The sequence below is a fragment of the Sminthopsis crassicaudata genome, chromosome 1 (assembly GCF_048593235.1).
Source record: "Sminthopsis crassicaudata isolate SCR6 chromosome 1, ASM4859323v1, whole genome shotgun sequence".
Taxonomy (NCBI): Eukaryota; Metazoa; Chordata; class Mammalia; order Dasyuromorphia; family Dasyuridae; genus Sminthopsis; species Sminthopsis crassicaudata.
The window spans coordinates 377,606,700-377,625,342 of NC_133617.1; the positions used below are offsets into that span (position 1 = coordinate 377,606,700).

General features: G+C 33.3%; 1 protein-coding gene across 3 annotated transcripts in view; it reads left to right on the forward strand.

The window, feature by feature from the left end:
• Positions 1-18,643, forward strand: part of DCC (DCC netrin 1 receptor) — a 1,370,610-nt gene that overhangs the window by 1,300,439 nt on the left and 51,528 nt on the right. For all 3 annotated transcript variants that reach the window (XM_074279384.1, XM_074279385.1, XM_074279386.1), the window contains exons 24-25: positions 13,007-13,233; positions 17,388-17,504. In XM_074279384.1, coding sequence (XP_074135485.1) covers positions 13,007-13,233; positions 17,388-17,504 — 344 coding nt within the window. The remainder of the gene's footprint in view (positions 1-13,006; positions 13,234-17,387; positions 17,505-18,643) is intronic.

Genomic DNA, 18,643 nt, shown 5'->3' on the forward strand with positions numbered 1-18,643 from the left:
AATATGAAATCTGAAGTTGGATAGGACCATAGAAATCATCTAGTCCCACTTCTTTTTACTGATGCAGAAATAGAAGGACTGGAAGGTTTGCCCAAAGTCACAGTGGCAGTAAGCTTTAGAGGGAAGATTTGAATCCAGGTGTACTGACTCCAGAGGCAGTGCTCTTTCCATTGTAATGTACTGTCTTAGAAAGTTTATTGGGGCACGGGGAGGGTTATTATTTTGTCCCAGGTGAAATATATAGTATGGGTTAGAATTAGGAATTATGTTCAGAATGTCCTGGCTCTAAAATCATCTTACAGTACACTGTGGAGTACTTCCTCTCCAAAGTATAATATAGATATTTTGTAAATAAGTCCAATTTTTTTTTCAAAATTGAAAGGATTCAGTCCTGGCTGATTGGCTTGAGATGAACTTGGGTTGATATCTTAGAACAGGGGAAAGCACATGCAGAGAAACTAAAAATTGTTATATCCATATCTTTCTATAGATATAATAAATAAATCAGATAAAATATATCTACCTTTGGGATTAGGTGTGGAAAAAAAACACAGAATATTGTCTATTCCATAATGATTTGACATCTTTGCTAAGAAAATTGACTCACAAACTTCCTTATCTGTCTCCTTCATTCTGTCTTTTTTTCCTGTTCCATAATATATAATAATAATGAAGTTATTCAATGAAATTAAGGATCTGTCTACTAACTTCAAAAAATAAGTGAGCACTTCTCCCACAATGATATCCTTATCCTAGATGTTGTGCTATATATCTGCAGTTTACTTTAGAAGGATCTTTTTATTTGATGTAAATAGAAGATTTTGGGTCCATATTTGGAATGTATCATCATTTTAGGTCATTTCAGTGAGCACAGTATTGGCTGATCCTTTAGTACTCTTTCTTAAGAAACATGGCAATTTCTAATTTGATACAAGCTAAGTAACACAGTGAAACATGGAGTAAGGAAGATTCCCTTTCCTGAGTCCAAATCTGGCCTTAGATACATACTAGCTGTGACAATGAGTAAGACACTTACTCCTGTTTGCCTCAGTTTCCTGATCTACAAAAGGAACCGGAGGAAAAAAATGGCAAACCACTCCAGTATCTCTGCCCAAAAAAATCCCAAATGGAGTTATGGAAGTGGACATGATTAAAAATGACTTAACAACAACCATTTCTTCCATTATTTATCTTGTTACTCCCTTCTATGTTATTTCAATTTTCTTCAACAAACATTTATTTAGTACCTATTCTGGGTAAGGCACTGAACCAAAGAATAAAGGGAATAAAAGTGTGAGTGATAAATAGATCATCCTCACATAAATCTTTAAATCTAGTAGAGGGGATCAAGTATAATAAAGTTATAAATAAATAAGTTTAAAATGACATTGAAATGAATAAAACACCCAGTATTTTGTATGGCAAATACATTGAGTGAAATATATTCAGAATAAAACTGACTGTTCATATCATTTGAGGAGCAGAGATGGTGGGTTGAAGCTGGAAAGAAGAAAATTTAAGCTTTACTTCAGGAATAAGTTCTAAGAATTGGAACTATCTAAAAGTAGGTTGATTGGAGTCCCTAAAGAAATGTAGTCAATCTCATTAGAGGTCTTTAAATACAAGAAGAAATAACCATTTTTAATATAGTATCATGAGAGTTTTTAGTATACATTAGAATAGATGGCTATTGATATCCTTTCCAATTCTAAAATTCTATGATAAGTATGTTTACAAATACAGTTAAGGTACATTCATAAGAGAAGGAAGAAACAAAGTGCTATTAGAGCTCAGGAAAAGGAAGATAGCTTTCAGCTTGATGTATTCAGAAAGGCTATGGGAAGAGGTTAGAATTGGATGAGCATTGTTTCTATTTAGAGATGGCATATTCAACTCCAAATAATAGGGGAAAAGCCATGGAGATAGGAAAGATTAAGACCCCGAGAATGTGGTACAATTTGCCAACATGTAGGGTAAATAGAGGATAACAGTGTTAATAAAGCTGAAAATGTACATAAATCAAGCTGTGTTTTTCATCCATTATCTGAGAAAGGAATGGTCATAAGTTAGCTATCAACAACAATAACTAGGCAGGTGGTTGGTTGGCAAGGAAAAGGAAACTGTCTAGAAGTAAGAATGGGGATGGCATATTATTAATTTTTGGCAAAGTAAAAAGTAAGGATTATGCTAACTTAGGTCCTTTTGCTCAGATGTGTCTATTCTTGATTTCTTGGTATGACACATACCTTATGTGGCTTCCAGATGGTAATTAAATTCTTCTTCAGTCTCTGTCAGAAGCAACATTTGTAAGGAACCTCTATTTGCATTTCAGCTTTGGCAAGAACCATTAATTGTAAATCAAAGGCAAATAAGTAGTCTAATTTCATCTCCACAGAATGTCAAAAGTCAATACAAATAAATAAGGCTTTATTCAAAAGTCTCTAGCGACTAAACAACAAATAAATAGACAAGGCTTTGCATACAGACAGTTTGCCATATAGTCACAAGAGTTATAAATGAGAATGACAAAGGGCTGAAGATTTCCAGAAAGCATTAAAGGCAAGAAAAAAAAATTGCAATGATTTAGTAACTATAATATGTAGTTGTATTTTTCCAATATCAAACAAGTATGTCAATCCAAAATAGATAGGTAAAGCTAATCAGTCTATTACTTCATATCCTATTAATTCTGATACCTAATGAAGACTCAACAAACTTCTTAACCTCATATATGAGAGCTTCATCTGAGATAAATATGATGGCATTTGTGAAGACTCACTAGAAAGATTCTCCGTTCAGGAGTTTTGTTATTGGTTACCCTAAAATTCAGGCTATTTCTCCCTCTTGTTTTAGATTGAAATTATAAAGTAAGCAATTTTTAGTTATGTTTTCTTTAAAGTCATAACATTTGTCATAATGACTATACCTATTACAGGTACTGAGGCTAAGAGCTGTATGGATTGTGGATCTCTGACATACAAGTACCTAAATTTGCATAGAATATAGTGATAGTTCATAAAGATCCATCTTTTATTTTTAATTAATTTTAGAATATTTGCATTATTTGCAACATGAGTCCAGAGAGAATGTTTGAATACTTATTGACAACAGATTCATGGGAAACTGGCCTGGAAACTATGAGTAATCAGTCACAAACACTTAATCATTTGGGGGAATCCCATACCACTTTGAAGTTGTTTCCATTTATATTTTAAAGTTAACCTGCTTGTCCTGATGTGGGGTGAATTGTAAACTCTATTTGGATTTCCCTTAAAATGGCATAGTACATTAGTGTAAATTCTGGCCACCCTTTGTCATAGAGACCCAGAAGAAATTTTCCCAAACCTCTAAAGAGGATCATATATGAAGCAAAGACACTTGGAGAAATTTTAATTTGCCCTTTATATAAGGGGATATCTAAAATTGTCTAGAGCATAGTTGGATGACTTAATGCACTCGGAATCAAAGGAAAGTTTTCATTCATAACAGGTTGGTTTGAAGGATGAAAAGATGAATTCAAGTTCACCCCAAGTCCCCTCCTTCCTTTGTAAAAAACTGTATATGTCCTATAATTGCTCTAAAGGGGTAGGTTTTCCCTCATAGAAACTAGGTTTTTCTTTTTTTTTTCTTGCATTTATTATTTTAGATTAGGAAAAGTCTTTTTCTCAGGCCACAAGAGAGATGTTAACCTATGTGAACTTTGTAAAATGTTATCATCTGTCTATTATAGCAGACATTAGCATATAGCAGCATATTTGGACAAATGGACAAATGTTAATGATTACATTAGAATAAAAACAGTGTCAAATAGATATTTCTTGAGATATTTTAGTACAAGGCAGTAGTACAAGCTCTCAAAAAAGATAATGTAGAAACTCCAGCCCTTTTAGACTAGGGACTTTACCAGTATGTAAATAGATTTCTGAAGAACAACAAAAATTATAATCACCTGTCCCAAATAGCAACATATTTCTTTGAGTTAATGAGGCAGTATGGTGGAGTGCAAAAAACACTGACCCTGTTGTTAGCAATAATAGATTTGCTCTCAAAACTAGCAATCTCTTTTTAAATGGACCCTCTAAGCCTCAGTTTCTTAAAGTGTAAAATGTGTATAGTAATCCTTATATAATTTGGCTCAAAGGGTTGTTTTAAGAAAAGCAATAATATAACTTACAGTGATTTGAAGAAAGGTGCTATTGGGCTATTACTACGTTTACCCAGCTGAGACACTATAATTCTTACAATCCCAAGAAAATTATGAATATGTATCAACTTTGCTGTGATATTAAAGTTCCTAAGGGAAAGAAGCACAAGTCCACCTAAGGAAACAAGAGTGGGTAGAGGAAGGAACTCTGTAGGAAAAGAAGCAGAAAGGAAGGTGACATAGGGTTTGAAGGTTTCCAAAGAACTTTTTAATCACCACACCTCATTAGAGCCTCACAACAAGAGAGATATAGCAGATATAACAATCTCTGAGTTGCAAGTAAGAACGACACATATGAATATGGAAGAGCACAAAATGTTACTGACAGCCTCCCTTTTAAATGAGTACCTTTTAAAAAAAAAGTACCTAAATGTTCTATCTGCCATTCGTGCCCTATTTTCTCAGAAGTCAGAAGACTTCAATTCAACAAATATATTTATGACCTGTCATCAAGACACCATGTTAAGCATTGGCAAAATGAGTAATAATAATAATAATAATAATAATAATAATAATAATAATAATAATAATAAATAATGATAATCCCTGACCTTAGAAGCTTCAGCATGGTTTCAAAAGTCCTTTCATTTTCCTCTTAATAAGCAAGTAAAAGACATTACATTAATTCACATGGAATACGAGAGTTCTTCCCTTCCAAACTTCTCTATTTCAAACTAATCTGGAAAAATCTCAGTATCATGTTCTCTCAGTTCATGGAGGAGCAGATAGAACAAGTGTTCTTATGCCAAAAATATAGTTGTATTCTTTATGACATATTCAATTTCTTTTTTCTTGGAAGGGATTAAGCATTCAATTTCTACCTCTTTTAATCTGAACAATTTGAGTTTTTGTAAATATGCATACATTTCATTTAAACTGTCAGTTTTATTGACCTATAACTTGGTAAAATGGTTCCTAATAATTGCTTTAACTTCATTTTTATTGGTTGCATATTCAACTTTTTCAATGTAATGCTGGTAATTTGTTTTTCTTTTGAACATCAAATTAACTAATGGTTTATCTATTTTTTTTCATAAAGTCAGCTCCTAGTTGGATTTTTTACTAGTTCAACATTTTTGTATAATTTTTTTACTCTCTCCTTTGAAGGATTTCTATTTTGGTGTTTAATTAAGGATTTTTAATTGATCGTTTTTCTGTTTTATTTTAATCCTACATTCAATGCATTGATTGGCTTTTTTGTTCTTTTAATGATGCATATGTTTAAAGATGTAAAATGTCCTCTACATACAATTTTGTCAGTATCCTACAGATGTTGTTTTATTGTGTTGTCATAAATGTGTTTAGTGAAATTTTTGTTTTAAAAAATTGTTTGGAGAAATAGAGCCAACATGGCAGAGATGCACTCAGCCAAACTCTCTCAAATTCCTCTCCAAACAACTCTAAAATAATACCTCAAAGTAAATTCTGAAAGAGCAGAACCACAAAATGCCAAGGTAAAAAAAATGTTTTTCACCACAAGACAGCTTAATAGGTTAGCAAGAAAGGTTACCAAAATGATGACTGGACCAAAATGCTTCATTGAATATTGTGTAGCAGCAATTGCAATATTGTGCGCCACAATATTTTTTATAGTTCTCAGTCCATGGATGATGAGAGGTTCAGACAACTAGTAAGAAGGAGATTGCAGAGGATCCTTTTCCAGTACTGGTTTAAAGACCCTATTGTATTTCCAATACACCATTCCAGTTCTCAGTTTCAGAGCCAAAAGGAGCAATAGTTGTGATTCTATTGGACCAGAGACTTAATCAATATTCCAGGGTAAATAATAGTGTTTATCATTGCTCATAAGGGAGCAGGGATCTTGCTCTCCATTCCAAGGTAGAGAGGAGCAGGAACTTCAGTAGAGCAGAGGATGTGGTCATAGTCCCAGAACCAAGAAGAGAATGAGTGCTAGTGGTTACAAGAGAACAAGTCCCTTGATGAATAAAAATCATACCAGAAGTCGGGAGAACAGTGACCATACTCTCCTTAGATCATTCCACGTTGGAAGCACCAAAAACCAATAGGCCACCCTGGGCCATTTCTGAAAACAGCAGCAGGAAAGGGCTGAAGCTTGGGACAGTACTCCCTCCACCTGAGAAACAGAGCTTAACCTTTACATAAAGTAAAAAGTCAAGAAACAAGTTTGAAAAAGAAGCAAACAAATAACAACAACAACAACAACAAAAAAAAAAAACTTGAACATAACAAGAAACTAAAATAAAGGGGGAAATTAAGACACAAACCCAGAAGAAAATGATGACAAATCAATTACAAATAAAGCTCCAAAGAAAAAATGTTAATTGGTCATAAGCCCAACAAAAATTCCTGGAAGTTATCAAAAAAAGGATTTTAAAATCAAATAAGAGGAAATAGAGGAAAAATAGTAAAAGAAATGAAAGTGTCACAAGAAAACTAAATACAAGCAACTGCTTGTAAAAAAGACACAAGAAAATTACTGAAGAAAATTATACTTTAAAAAACAGAATTGATAAATTAGTAAAATACAAAAACATAGTGAAGAAAATTCCTTACAAAAGCAGAATTTGCCAAATGGAGAAAGAGATACAAAAGCTAACTGAAGAAAATAGTGCCTTAAAAGTTAGAATGGGACAAGTGGAAGTCAAAGACTCCATGAGAAACAAAATCAAAATAATGAAAAAATAAAATAAAATGTGAAGTATCTCATTGGAAAAAAGAACTACCTGAAAATAGATTCAGGAGAGATAATTTAAGAATGATTGGACAACTTGAATGCCATTATCAAAAAAAGAATGTAGATAACATATTTCAAGAAATTATTGAGGGAAATCATCCAGATATCCTGAACCAGAGTAAAATAGAAATCAAAAGAGTCTACTATTCACCTCCTGGAACAGCTTTCAAAATGAAAACTCGAAGGAATATTACAGCCAAATTCCAGAGCTGGCAGATCAAATAGAAAATATTGCAACCAGTCAGAAAGAAATTGTTCAAATATTATGGAGCCACATCCAGGATCATATGAAATTTAATAGCTTCTACACTAGAGAAGCAACGGATTTAGCATATGATATTGTGGATTACAAACAGCAAAGCTGACTATAATCTTTCCCGGAAGAACAGTAGATTTTTGTTAAAATTATGACTTTCAAGAATTCTTGCCAGATAGAAATATCTGTCTTTCAAATATAAAACTCAAAAAGTAGCATAAAAAGGTAAACATCAAAGGGAATTAATAAGGCTAATCTGTTTCCTTTCCTGTATGGGAAGATGAAAATTGCAACTCCTAAGAACTTTATATATTTCAGGGTAGTTACAAGGAATATACAGAGGTTATGACTGTGAGTTGACTATGATAGGATGATTTTTTAAAAAATTAAATTAGGTCGTGAATGAGAAAGAGAGTCATGTTGGGAGAAGAAGAAAGGGAGAGGAAGAAGGAGGAATTATCTCACATAAAAGTTACAAAATGAAGAACTTTTATGGTGGAGGAGAAGGTGGTAGGTTGGCAAATCAGATAGTGTTTGAACCTTACTCAGTTGGGTATATAAATCTATCTTACCCTATGGGGAAACAGGAAGGGAAATGTATAGGAAAAAGAGGCTAGGGAAGGTGAATTAAGGAAAGTAATAGTCAAAACAAAAGAGGCTTTTGAGGAGAAACAAAAGTGAGAGACAGACAGATAGATGGATAGATAGATAGACAGACAGAAATCGAGACTAAGAGAGAAACAGAGACAGAGAAAGAAGAATAAATGGAAAAAATGCATGGAGGGAAAAACACAGTTAATAACTCATAAAAGAGGTGTGGCTAGAAGAATGAATTAAAAATAAGAATCTAACCATATGTTGTTTACAAGAAACACACTTGAAGCTGAAAGAGAAATAGAGAATAAAGATCAGGGATTGGAGAAGAATCTATTATCCTTCAACTGAAGTAAAAAAAAAAAAAAGTGGAATAGCAATCATGGTCTTAGACAAAGCAAAACAAAAATTGGTGGTGGTTGTTGTCATCTCACTCATGTCCAATTCTTCACTGACCCCATTTGGGGTTTTCTTGGCAAAAATATTGGAATAGTTTAGCCATTTTCTTTTCCAAATTATTTTACAGATGAGAAAATTAAGGCAAATAGGGTTAAATGACTTGTTCAGGGTCACATAGCTAGATGTCATTTAATCTCAGATCCTTCCGACTTGAGAGCCAACACTCTATCCATTGCACCAAGTAAACTCCAGCTAAAGAAAACTATTAAAAAAAGAAATTCTTGCATTGCCCTAAATACACACCAAATTTCTGCACCCCAGCCAATTCCCTTCTCCCATATACAAATACTGGCTTTTAGGCCTTTTACCATCAAACTTCACCTGTGTCTGGTCTGCTCTTTAGCTGCACATTCCTGGCTTAAGCCTCTTTTCTTGGATTTAACATTGCAAAAATAATGTTTTTAGAAGGTATTGGGAGAATGGTTGTTTTGTTGTGACTTGGTTAAAAAATTTTGTTCACTCAATGAAACCTTTTAGAACAATCTGGATAATTCAGGTGAAAACAAAATACAGTTCTGAAACAGACAGCATGCCTGTGGTCTTAATGAAGCCCCTGGAATCAAGAGCTCTATATGAATGGGAACAATTAGAGAACATTTCCCTTGGCTCTTTCAAAGATCTTTCCCCCATTATCCCATTGATCATCACAACAACCCTTGGAGGTTTGCATGATCTATTTGTTTAAAAATGCTAGGGTTTTTGAAATTTTACTCTGCTCAGGGCTCTTGAGATATATGAGGGGAGTGGAGATAGGAATATTTCCCACTATTCTTACTAGTCTCTATGAGCTTTGTGATGTGTTCTACACTTAGAATTGTGTAATCAGGATGTCAGAACTGGAAAAGACTTTAGACATACATCATTTTAGTCTGACACTCTCATTTTAGAGATGGGGCAGCTGGACAAACTTACAAAGCTGAAATGATCTGCCAAACACAATTAGCAAGGGAAAAAAATAGTTCTATATCTTTGGCTATGTCTTTAACTTCTCCTGGCCTCAGTTTTCTCATATAAAAGAAATATAATGTTGGTTAGATTAGATCTTCTCTAGCATTCTAAACTTAATCTGTCATTCTAAGACTGGACAGATTCTAAAGTCACTTTGGTGAGAAAAATATTAGCTAATTTGTATTTTCTATACTGTATGTATTTAAAAAGGTACTAGGTAGCTAAATGTTTAGAGTACCAGACCTGGAGTCAGGAAGATCTATTTTTGTTCATTCAAATATAGCCTCAGATACATGCTATCTGTGTGACCCTGAGAAAGTCACTTAACCCTACCTGCCTTAGTTTCCATCTATAAAATGAGCCTGGTCAAGGAAATGGCAAACCACTTCAATATCTTTGTGGAGAAAAACTCAAATGAGATCATAAAGAGTAGAACACAACTGAAAAGTAACTGAACAACAAAATATACTTGAAAGTAATTTAAAATATATTTCTTCAAAAGTATTCTATAATTCTACAACTTTTCTAATTTATATTGATATCCACCAAATTATTTGAATTACTGAGATTATGACATTGCAATCACATAAAATCTATTTTTGAAAACTCAAATATAAATGCTAATTATTTTGAGGAAAATTCTTTGTATAAAATACTGATTATTGCCTCTGATAAAAATCTGTCACTACAGTTCAATACACAATTAATCTATGTAAGTAGTATGCCAGGCCATAACTTTCTACTAGGCCATAAGATCAAATTAAATAGGCTTTCAACAGGTATATATATAGAAATATAACAAAGTTAATTGAGGAACATTTGAACACTTAAAATTTGGAAAGAACTAGGAAGGTGTCACAGAGGATCTCCAAATGGAAATAAGAACTCTTATATTATGTTTTTAAAAATAAAATACAATTAAATTTTTTTAAAGTTTTTTTTTCAATTAACATTCATTTTCCCCCTGATATTGCTCCTCCCCAATTTAAAAAAAAGGAAAAAAGAAGCACAAAACCTTTGTAAAACTTATACCTATTGTCTCTCTAACAAAGTCCAACATTGGTTGTTTTCAAAATTTTTCTGCACTTTAACCTGAGTCTATCACTTCATTGTCAGATTTGGTAGCATGTTACATCATTGATTCTTTACAATTATGATTGGTTATTATTGCATCAATTAGAATTCTTGAGCCTTCAAATACTCTTCATATTCACAGTGTTATTTGAAATTTTTCTTTTGCTTTTGTTCATTTTGCATCATTTCATAAAAGTATTCCCAGAATTCTCTAAAACCATCTCCTTATCTCTTATGGCAGAGAATTCAGTCAACAACTATTTTTAAAGCTCCATCATGACTGCTAAACTCTGAGCATCCTATTTCATTTACATGTCATAATCAGTTCAGCCACCTCCCAATTGATTAAAGTAGCCTTAATATAAGGTTATTGGATACCACAAAAAGAGATGACATAAATATGTGTATGTATGAGGAGAAAAAAAGGCTAGCTTTAGGAAAAGCACCCATTAGTCATTGTGGAAATTCCAAATGATATTTGCAAAATGATGTCCTGCAGCCAAGAAATCAAAAGCCACAGATAATCATATTGAAAACAAAACAGAAAATAGTCTCCTTCCATTGTACAAAACTATGATGTAGGCATATCTACAAACCTGCCCAGTACTTGTTAAATTTCATAAGAGTGAAGTAGGAGGAAATGGCAAAGAGAGGTGAAGGAGAGATATTAAGTGTTTATATGTTTTATGCCATTTGTCAGGCACTGTGCTGTTATCAAATGTTATTCAATTTGAACCTCACAACAATCCTATGATCTAGGTGCCATAATTATCCCCAATAATTATCCTCTTTTTTCAATTGACAAAACTGAGACAAATAAAAGTTTAAATGAACTTGCTCATTATCATGTGGCATCTGAGATGGAATCTGAATTCAGGTTTTCCTGACTCCAGATCTAACATTCTATCTATGCAGCTGCTCCCATGCCTGCCTTTATGGAAGATATAAAGATGCTAGATCGGTCCCAATACACTTGGACAAATATTTATTCAACATATACCATACGCAAAGTGCTATGCTCAGAGATAGGCAATATAAATAACTAAAGAATGGAGGGCAATCTACAATAATAATTGATACTTTAAATTGATTTATATACTTACATATTGATATTTCTATATGTGATATAAATCAATTTGCATATCGATAATTATATAGATTTTGAGGTATGCAAATGACTATATATACAATACCTCACTAGGTTTTCATAAGAGTCCTATGAAGTAAGTATACCAGGTGCTATTTCAGAATCAATTTTGTAGTTGTTCAGTTGTTTTTCAATTATGTCTGACTCTTTGTGACTCAATTTAGAATTTTCTTGGCAGAGATACTGAAGCGGTTTGACATTTTCTTCTCCAGCTTATTTTACAGATAAGGAAACTAAGGCAAACAGGGTTAATTGGCATGCCCAGGATAACACAGATTGAATTCAGTAAGATGTGTCTTCCTGACTGCAGTAACCACTATGCCACCGAGATGCCCCAGAATCATTTTATAAAGACTTATAAAAGTTTGTGACTTGTATTAGTTGATCATACAACTAGGATTTGAACTTGGGACTTTTTTCAAAGCATTCCTCAGCCCTACTAATATGTACAAAGTCATATGATTCTAGCTTGGGGGAATGGGAAAGGGATCATAAAGCAGACATTAAGTAGGGATAGGGTAATGTTTTACAAGCATTATGAGTAGAGAAAGGGAGAGTATAGAGTAGTTTATCAAATTCTGAAATATTCAAATGAGTAGACACTTCTTTTAAACTTGAAAGGTATTTTAGGACAAATAAAGTACAATTTTTAAAAATAATATATTGCTTTTCCCAATTGCATATAAAATCAATTTTGACATTCTTTTTAAAAAGTTTTCAGTTCATGATTATTTATATATTGCATGGTAAATGTTATGAATTCACTGTACATAAGAGGAAACGAAAATTGAAAATATGTTTAGGCTCAAAGAGATTTTGTTCAATAGATTTATTACTGATACATCTATAATCTTGATATAGGGAACATCCTTAGCTTTTCAATATTGATATCAAGGACAATCATACCTTTCCCCAAATTTTGCTATTTTACTTTTATTTTATACATAAGGATTTATAATCTTCATTTTTAAAGGATGCTGTTTATATTTAAAAAGAACTTTTAAAAATATAATCATATTTCAAAGTAATGAAAATAAACAATTCCTTTTATAAACTTTCTCTCTATACTAGGTTCTTTTTGTTTGGCTTGGTTTGTTTTGTTTTCTCCTTCTGAGTGCAAGCTTCCAAATAGAGCATACAGTTGGGGCACTGGCACATTAAGATTTTCTCTTGTTTGAGTTCCAGTCTTTGGCACAAATCCTGTCCTTTTCTTTCCATCATTCTTTCAAAGCAGCTATTCCATTTGTCTCCTAAAGAGAACTTGCCAGAGGCTGTTTTGTACTGGAACTCCTAGGATCGGCATGTGACGGTCTAACCTATTGTCACTTCATGGGTGAGCCTGAAGGTGATATTGAAGAAAAAATCCTTTGCATAAAAGATGAGCCTCTGGAGATTTAATATGGCATCATATATAATATGGTTTGTCTACAGTGGGTGAGAAAAAACATGGCCAAATCCAAGTTTCACTGATTCCTGGATCTCATAAGCCAACCCCAGGGAGTCCTTTTGTTTCTCAGATGGCAGCTAATGGGAAGATTTGAATTAATTGTTCTGTGAGCAGAACAATTAGAGATGGGTTTCAGCTTATCTTTATAACTCCTTTCCTAGGAAACGAGCTACCCATAGTGCTGGCAAAAGGAAAGGAAGTCAGAAAGACCTACGGCCCCCTGATCTTTGGATTCATCATGAAGAAATGGAGATGAAGAATATTGAAAAACCATCTGGCTCAGATCCTGCAGGAAGGGACTCACCCATTCAAGGTTGCCAGGACATCACACCAGTCAGCCACAGCCAATCAGAAACACAGCTGGGAAGTAAAAGCACATCCCATTCAGGTAAGTGATCATAAAATTGACTTTATAGTTCTCATTCTCAGTTGATTTTCACTACATATTTAACAACAATCCTCTTTAAATTGCATTGGAAATAATTCACATTCATTTCTCTATGTCTCAAAAGTATATTGTTATTCAACCTAATTGTTAGGTTGTTCATATTTTGCCCTTCTTTTTCCTATAGCTGGTATTTTGCCAGTTTTATTATACTTTCAAACCTCTACTCAAGTGTTTTGGGTATGGTAGATAGATATCAAGAAATCATAATTCTTAGTACTTTCTATAAAAATATTTCTGGCAGTATAACTGTTGATTCAAATGAGTTTGGGGATTCTCTGTGAAAAATGAATTGTCTGTGCTATTTTTGTCCCCTGTTATGGGGATAATTGAGATTTGGCTGCAAAACTTTTGTACATTCATTTCAAAGCAAGCAAGGGAAATTGAAGGTCTGAAAATGCTGAGTACTATGCAATTTCAGCCCTGATTACTCTGGAGATGATCTTTCCCCCCACCCCATGTAATCTCATTATCAACATGCTTGCTGAATGATTTTATATAGAGAGTGTGCCTCATGAATAGCATTGAAGAAGAAAGCAGTAGGGTTTGTGCATGTGTGTGTGCGTGTGTGTGTGTGTGTGTGTGTGCTAGAATGCATAGACATGCCCTAACTCCCATAATTAGATACAGGTGTTTGTTCTGATGGTGCTTTGCCTCCCAGAGTTGCTAATGTTTGATTAACTAAGCAAAAACATAATGTGTCCTGAATCCAAAGATCACCTGACCCTACCATGGATCAGGCAAAGCACATCTGTTTGGCTCAGAGTAAGAGGAAAGGATGAGTGGCTGCTATTGTATTATGTATGTCAAATATTTTAAATAACTTGCATATTTTAATTGTAATAAGCATACCTAGTGCCCTCATGCTTAAAAGAATGCAGAAAATGCTATTACAGTGAATACCATTATAAACCAATATTCCATGATCTTTCCTGTGATCATTTTATTCACTCCCATGAGCTCCCCAGATGATATTTGCAACTTAATCCATCCTCTGAGTTCCAATTCTTCTATAATTTATAGACCTTTGGAAGTTCTTTGACATCTCAAATTCAATATGTGCTTAATCATGCTTATATTGTGCCCTAAAAGCATCCTCTCTTCTGCTTTCACTGTTTCTTTTAGTGGTACTACCACTCAACCTGTCTCCCATTTTCATAACCTAAGGCTTTCCTTTGACTTCCTTCTCTTTTAGTAGCCATCTCCCATCAATGTGAAGAACATTTGACCCAGAAACAGATACTTATTCTTTCACTTCCAAGCTGTCTGATATTAGGCAAGTGTTACAGGACCATAGATTTAGAGCTAAAAAGAACCTTAGCAATTAAGTCCAAACTCTTCACTTTACATTTGAAGAAACTGAGACTAGGGAAGTTATGTGATGCAAAATTTCACACAAATAGTAAATTTGAAAGCCAAGTTTTGAACCCAGAATCACAAGACTATGCTACCTCCTCTAAAACTCAGATGGTATGACCCCAAAAATGTGAATTTATTTTAAAGGAACTATCATATCTACCATCTGTGGTATCCCTCCCAATGACTCTGAGAGATAGGTAGAGCAAGTTTTCTCATGTGCTTTCTAGAGCCAAAAATCTTTTAAGGTCACACAAGAAGGAAGTAGCAAAGCCACAATTTTCATTTCCAAGCTCTGGGCTTTTCCCTTCTATCATTCTTCTACTCAGACTGTGTTCATCTGAAAAACCACTTGGAAAAAGTTCAGTGTTTTAAAGTGACCAGATTAAGTTAAATTGAAGCTTACTATTTGGTTTAGCCTTTTTACACTTTTCAGATAGAAAAATTTGAATTCATCAAGACTTTAAAATGTCCCAATTTTGACCTTATATAGATTTGGCTGTAGATTACTTAAAATAGCAAAGTTGAATGGAACACTGGTGATTGAAATCAAGCAGTTGATTTGTTAAAAGAGGCACTTGAATGGCATTATTACAAAAAAAAAGAAGAAGAAAGGAAAAAAAATGAAGAAACAGATCTCTTCAGGCTTTGGATGTACTTAGATTTCATCAAGTGCAGATGACCCCTGGAAAACATTGCTAAATAAAAAATAAACAAAATATGAGTAGCAAGAGAAGCTTGTCTGGAAAAATAATAACTGTTATTGGATTTTAAATTGCTGTTTTAAAATCTGAATTGTCGTGCTTCTGTACAGTTGATTCCAGAAAGACATTAAAAGAATGACTATGAAAATGATCAGGGTGTGATCTTTTTTGTTTTGTTAAAAGGACAAACTTACAGAATGATTAGGGTTTAATATGCAGAAGGACTTTTAACTAATGCAGAAAGAAAATTATTAAAGTATGTTAAATAATAAGATGAACTATTGTGAATTCAAACATTTTGAATCCCCAAATTTTAGAATCAGGAGAATGCCTTGAAGCTTGATAAAGATAATAAAAATGAGGAGCAGGTTAGATAGAAGGTAAGATCATAAATGATAACTCATAAATCATAAATCATTCATATAACTTTGAAGTCTAGAGATAGAGATTGAAAGTCATTTGAAGTTGAAATCATGGTAGTGAATGAGTTTGCCATGGGGGAATGTGGAAAGAGAGAAGAGAGAATGGAGAATAAGAAGTTCATTCCATATGCCAGTCAGTGACTTTATAAATACATTACACATTACGTGGACAATTGATAGCAATATGATGGACATTTCTAATTCTGGGAGAACTTGGGAAGGGGTGAGGAAACAAAATGAATCAAATTTATATCCTGAAAATATGGTTTTATCTACAAATTTTTATTTGCTATTTCAGATAGAAACTCATATTTACTTAAGCAAGGTTGATAGTATGATTTTTGAGTCAACAATTGACAATTTTACTGAAAGATTCTAGTTATTTCATATTGCCTGAGTAAACATTAATTGAGTCATACTATCACTAGTAAATAAGAAATTCATATTAAAATTTAAACATTTGAAAGACTCAGACTATATTTATACATGAAAAGACGGCTGATTGTTAATTCATTGGGGGAAAAAAATCAGTGAAGTTTGTTTCTTGACGTTGCTGAGAAAAATACGTATCTATTGATGGCATTTTTGACTCTTCCACAAGAATAAAAGAGGGAGAAAAGTTGAATTAAGTCAAGCCATTAATTACATAATAAAATATAATCATTTTTAAAGTTAATTTATATCTATGGATTCAATATTTAATTAAATTAATTGATTTGGTCAGATGTTTTGATTTAACATAAACACAGGCTAAGTTTTTCATGTGTAGGCAGGCAATGGAAACATCTATTTTAGCTATTTTAAAATGATGTATGAATAGCAGGCAATTAAGTCTGAAAAATATATTAGTGAAACATGGTATAGTGGGAAAAAATACTGGAATTAGATTAGAATACTTGGGTTCAGGTTATAATTTTACTCTTTACTATTTTTGACCTAAAAAAAAATAACTTAAGTGACTTAATCTTTCCAAGTTCATGCTACCATGTCTATTTTCACAGAATCAGAATTTAGAGTAGGAAGGAATATGATCAATCATCTCCTTCTCCTGGTTGAAAGACATTTTCCTAAGGGATTCCTTGTCATAAGTGAATACTTGACAAAGAGTCTGTCCGCTTTTGCTTTAAAAGCTCTAATGTGGGGAAAACCCATCACCTCTTAGACAGTCCTTCACATATTTCTGATTCTTTGTAAGTTTTTTTCCCCTACAAATCATCATTTGTCTTTTTATAACTTTGTATACATTGTTCATGGTTCTAAAGCCAAAGGGGTTCTAAACACTCTTATTTATGACAGATTTTCAAATACTTGAAGAAGGGGAGGAAACAGGAAGAAACAGAGTTTGATAAATATTTTCAAATATTTAAGTTCATTTTCTTTTATCTAGGCCTGTAATGTCATCAATGGGGAGAATTTTCACTTTGGAAACATTGGGCAAGTTGCTTAAGATCTTCAAGCTTCAGCTAATATTCTATTTCTCATTGGCTAAGGCAGAGATCACAGAGATCTCAGATAGGGGAAAGAGTTTTTTGACATTTAGATACAATGATCATCTGGAGTAAAGAGCTGTAGCTCCTGGTGAGATGGTTCACATAGATGTATTAATTCTTTACAGGTCCTGATGCTGAAGAAGCTGGAAGCACTATGTCTACGCTAGAGCGATCACTTGCAGCCCGGAGAGCCACTCGGGCCAAACTGATGATTCCAATGGATTCCCAGCCAAACAATCCCAGTAAGTAAAGGACTAGTCATCAGTCCCATGCCTTTGTTATACCAAATGGTGGTGCTTTCCATCACTAGATTTGTCTTCTATCTCTATCCTCCCCTTACTCCCTTCAAAGAGATTATAAAGAACTTGACAGCTGTCTTCATAAAGCAGCAGAGTTGTGAATAGAAACTGGGAGTCAAGAGGCAGTCAGACATGTAGAGCTTTGGGAGCTGGAGTTATAATGACCTAGGTTCAAGTGCTGCCTCTGGCAAATACTGCTTAATGTGTCCTGAAGCTAGTTTGCTCCCCTCTCAGTGTCCCCCAGGCAATTTTCTCAGACTATAAATTACAGAACAATTGTGATCTGCTTTGGCATAATGAAATTATGATTAAAGGAAAAAAGAAAAAAGAAGTAAATAAGAAAATTAAATACAATTCACGTTAAAAGTTAAACATTTAAAAGACTTGATCACATAAAATTGTTTATTAGTAAGAAAATTATTATATTATAATAAGAAAATTTAATAAGAAAATAATCATTTTTCTCACTAACCTGAGATAACCAAACTCAGTTTTCTGAGTTTAAGAACCTTTGTGCTCCAGGAAGGATGAGGGGAGAAGCTTCTCAAAGGCTACAAAGAGCATCTTTGGCTAGTCAATTACATGATAGTGGAACTAATTATTGAGACTGAGACTAAGAGCATTTCAGTGATAAGAAAGAACTAAAGAAGTTGCCCAGTGGATTTTAACTGCTAAAAGAACAAGATTTAAGTATATTTTGTATACTTTGAAGGAATGAAATTTCCATCCATGTTAACCTTTGGGATCTACTTCCCTTCCCACCCCCCTATAGAAGTATATTATTTATTTTAATATATATTATTGCATATTTATTCTGTATGTATACATTTATTATAATTTTATATTTTATTTTATTATTATATAATATTCATGTTTAAATTCTCTTTAACTGCCCAGAAAGGTGTTAAACTGTTATCATATACTAGGGAAAAAGAAGAGAGAAGAAAACATTGAGATCTTTTCCTTTATGAAGACTTGAAATTTGGAGACATCAGTAAATTAGCAGAAGTAATCAAGTATTTATTAAATGCATACTATAAGCCAGACTACTTATTGGAGATAAAGAAAAGCTGGAAATAGCC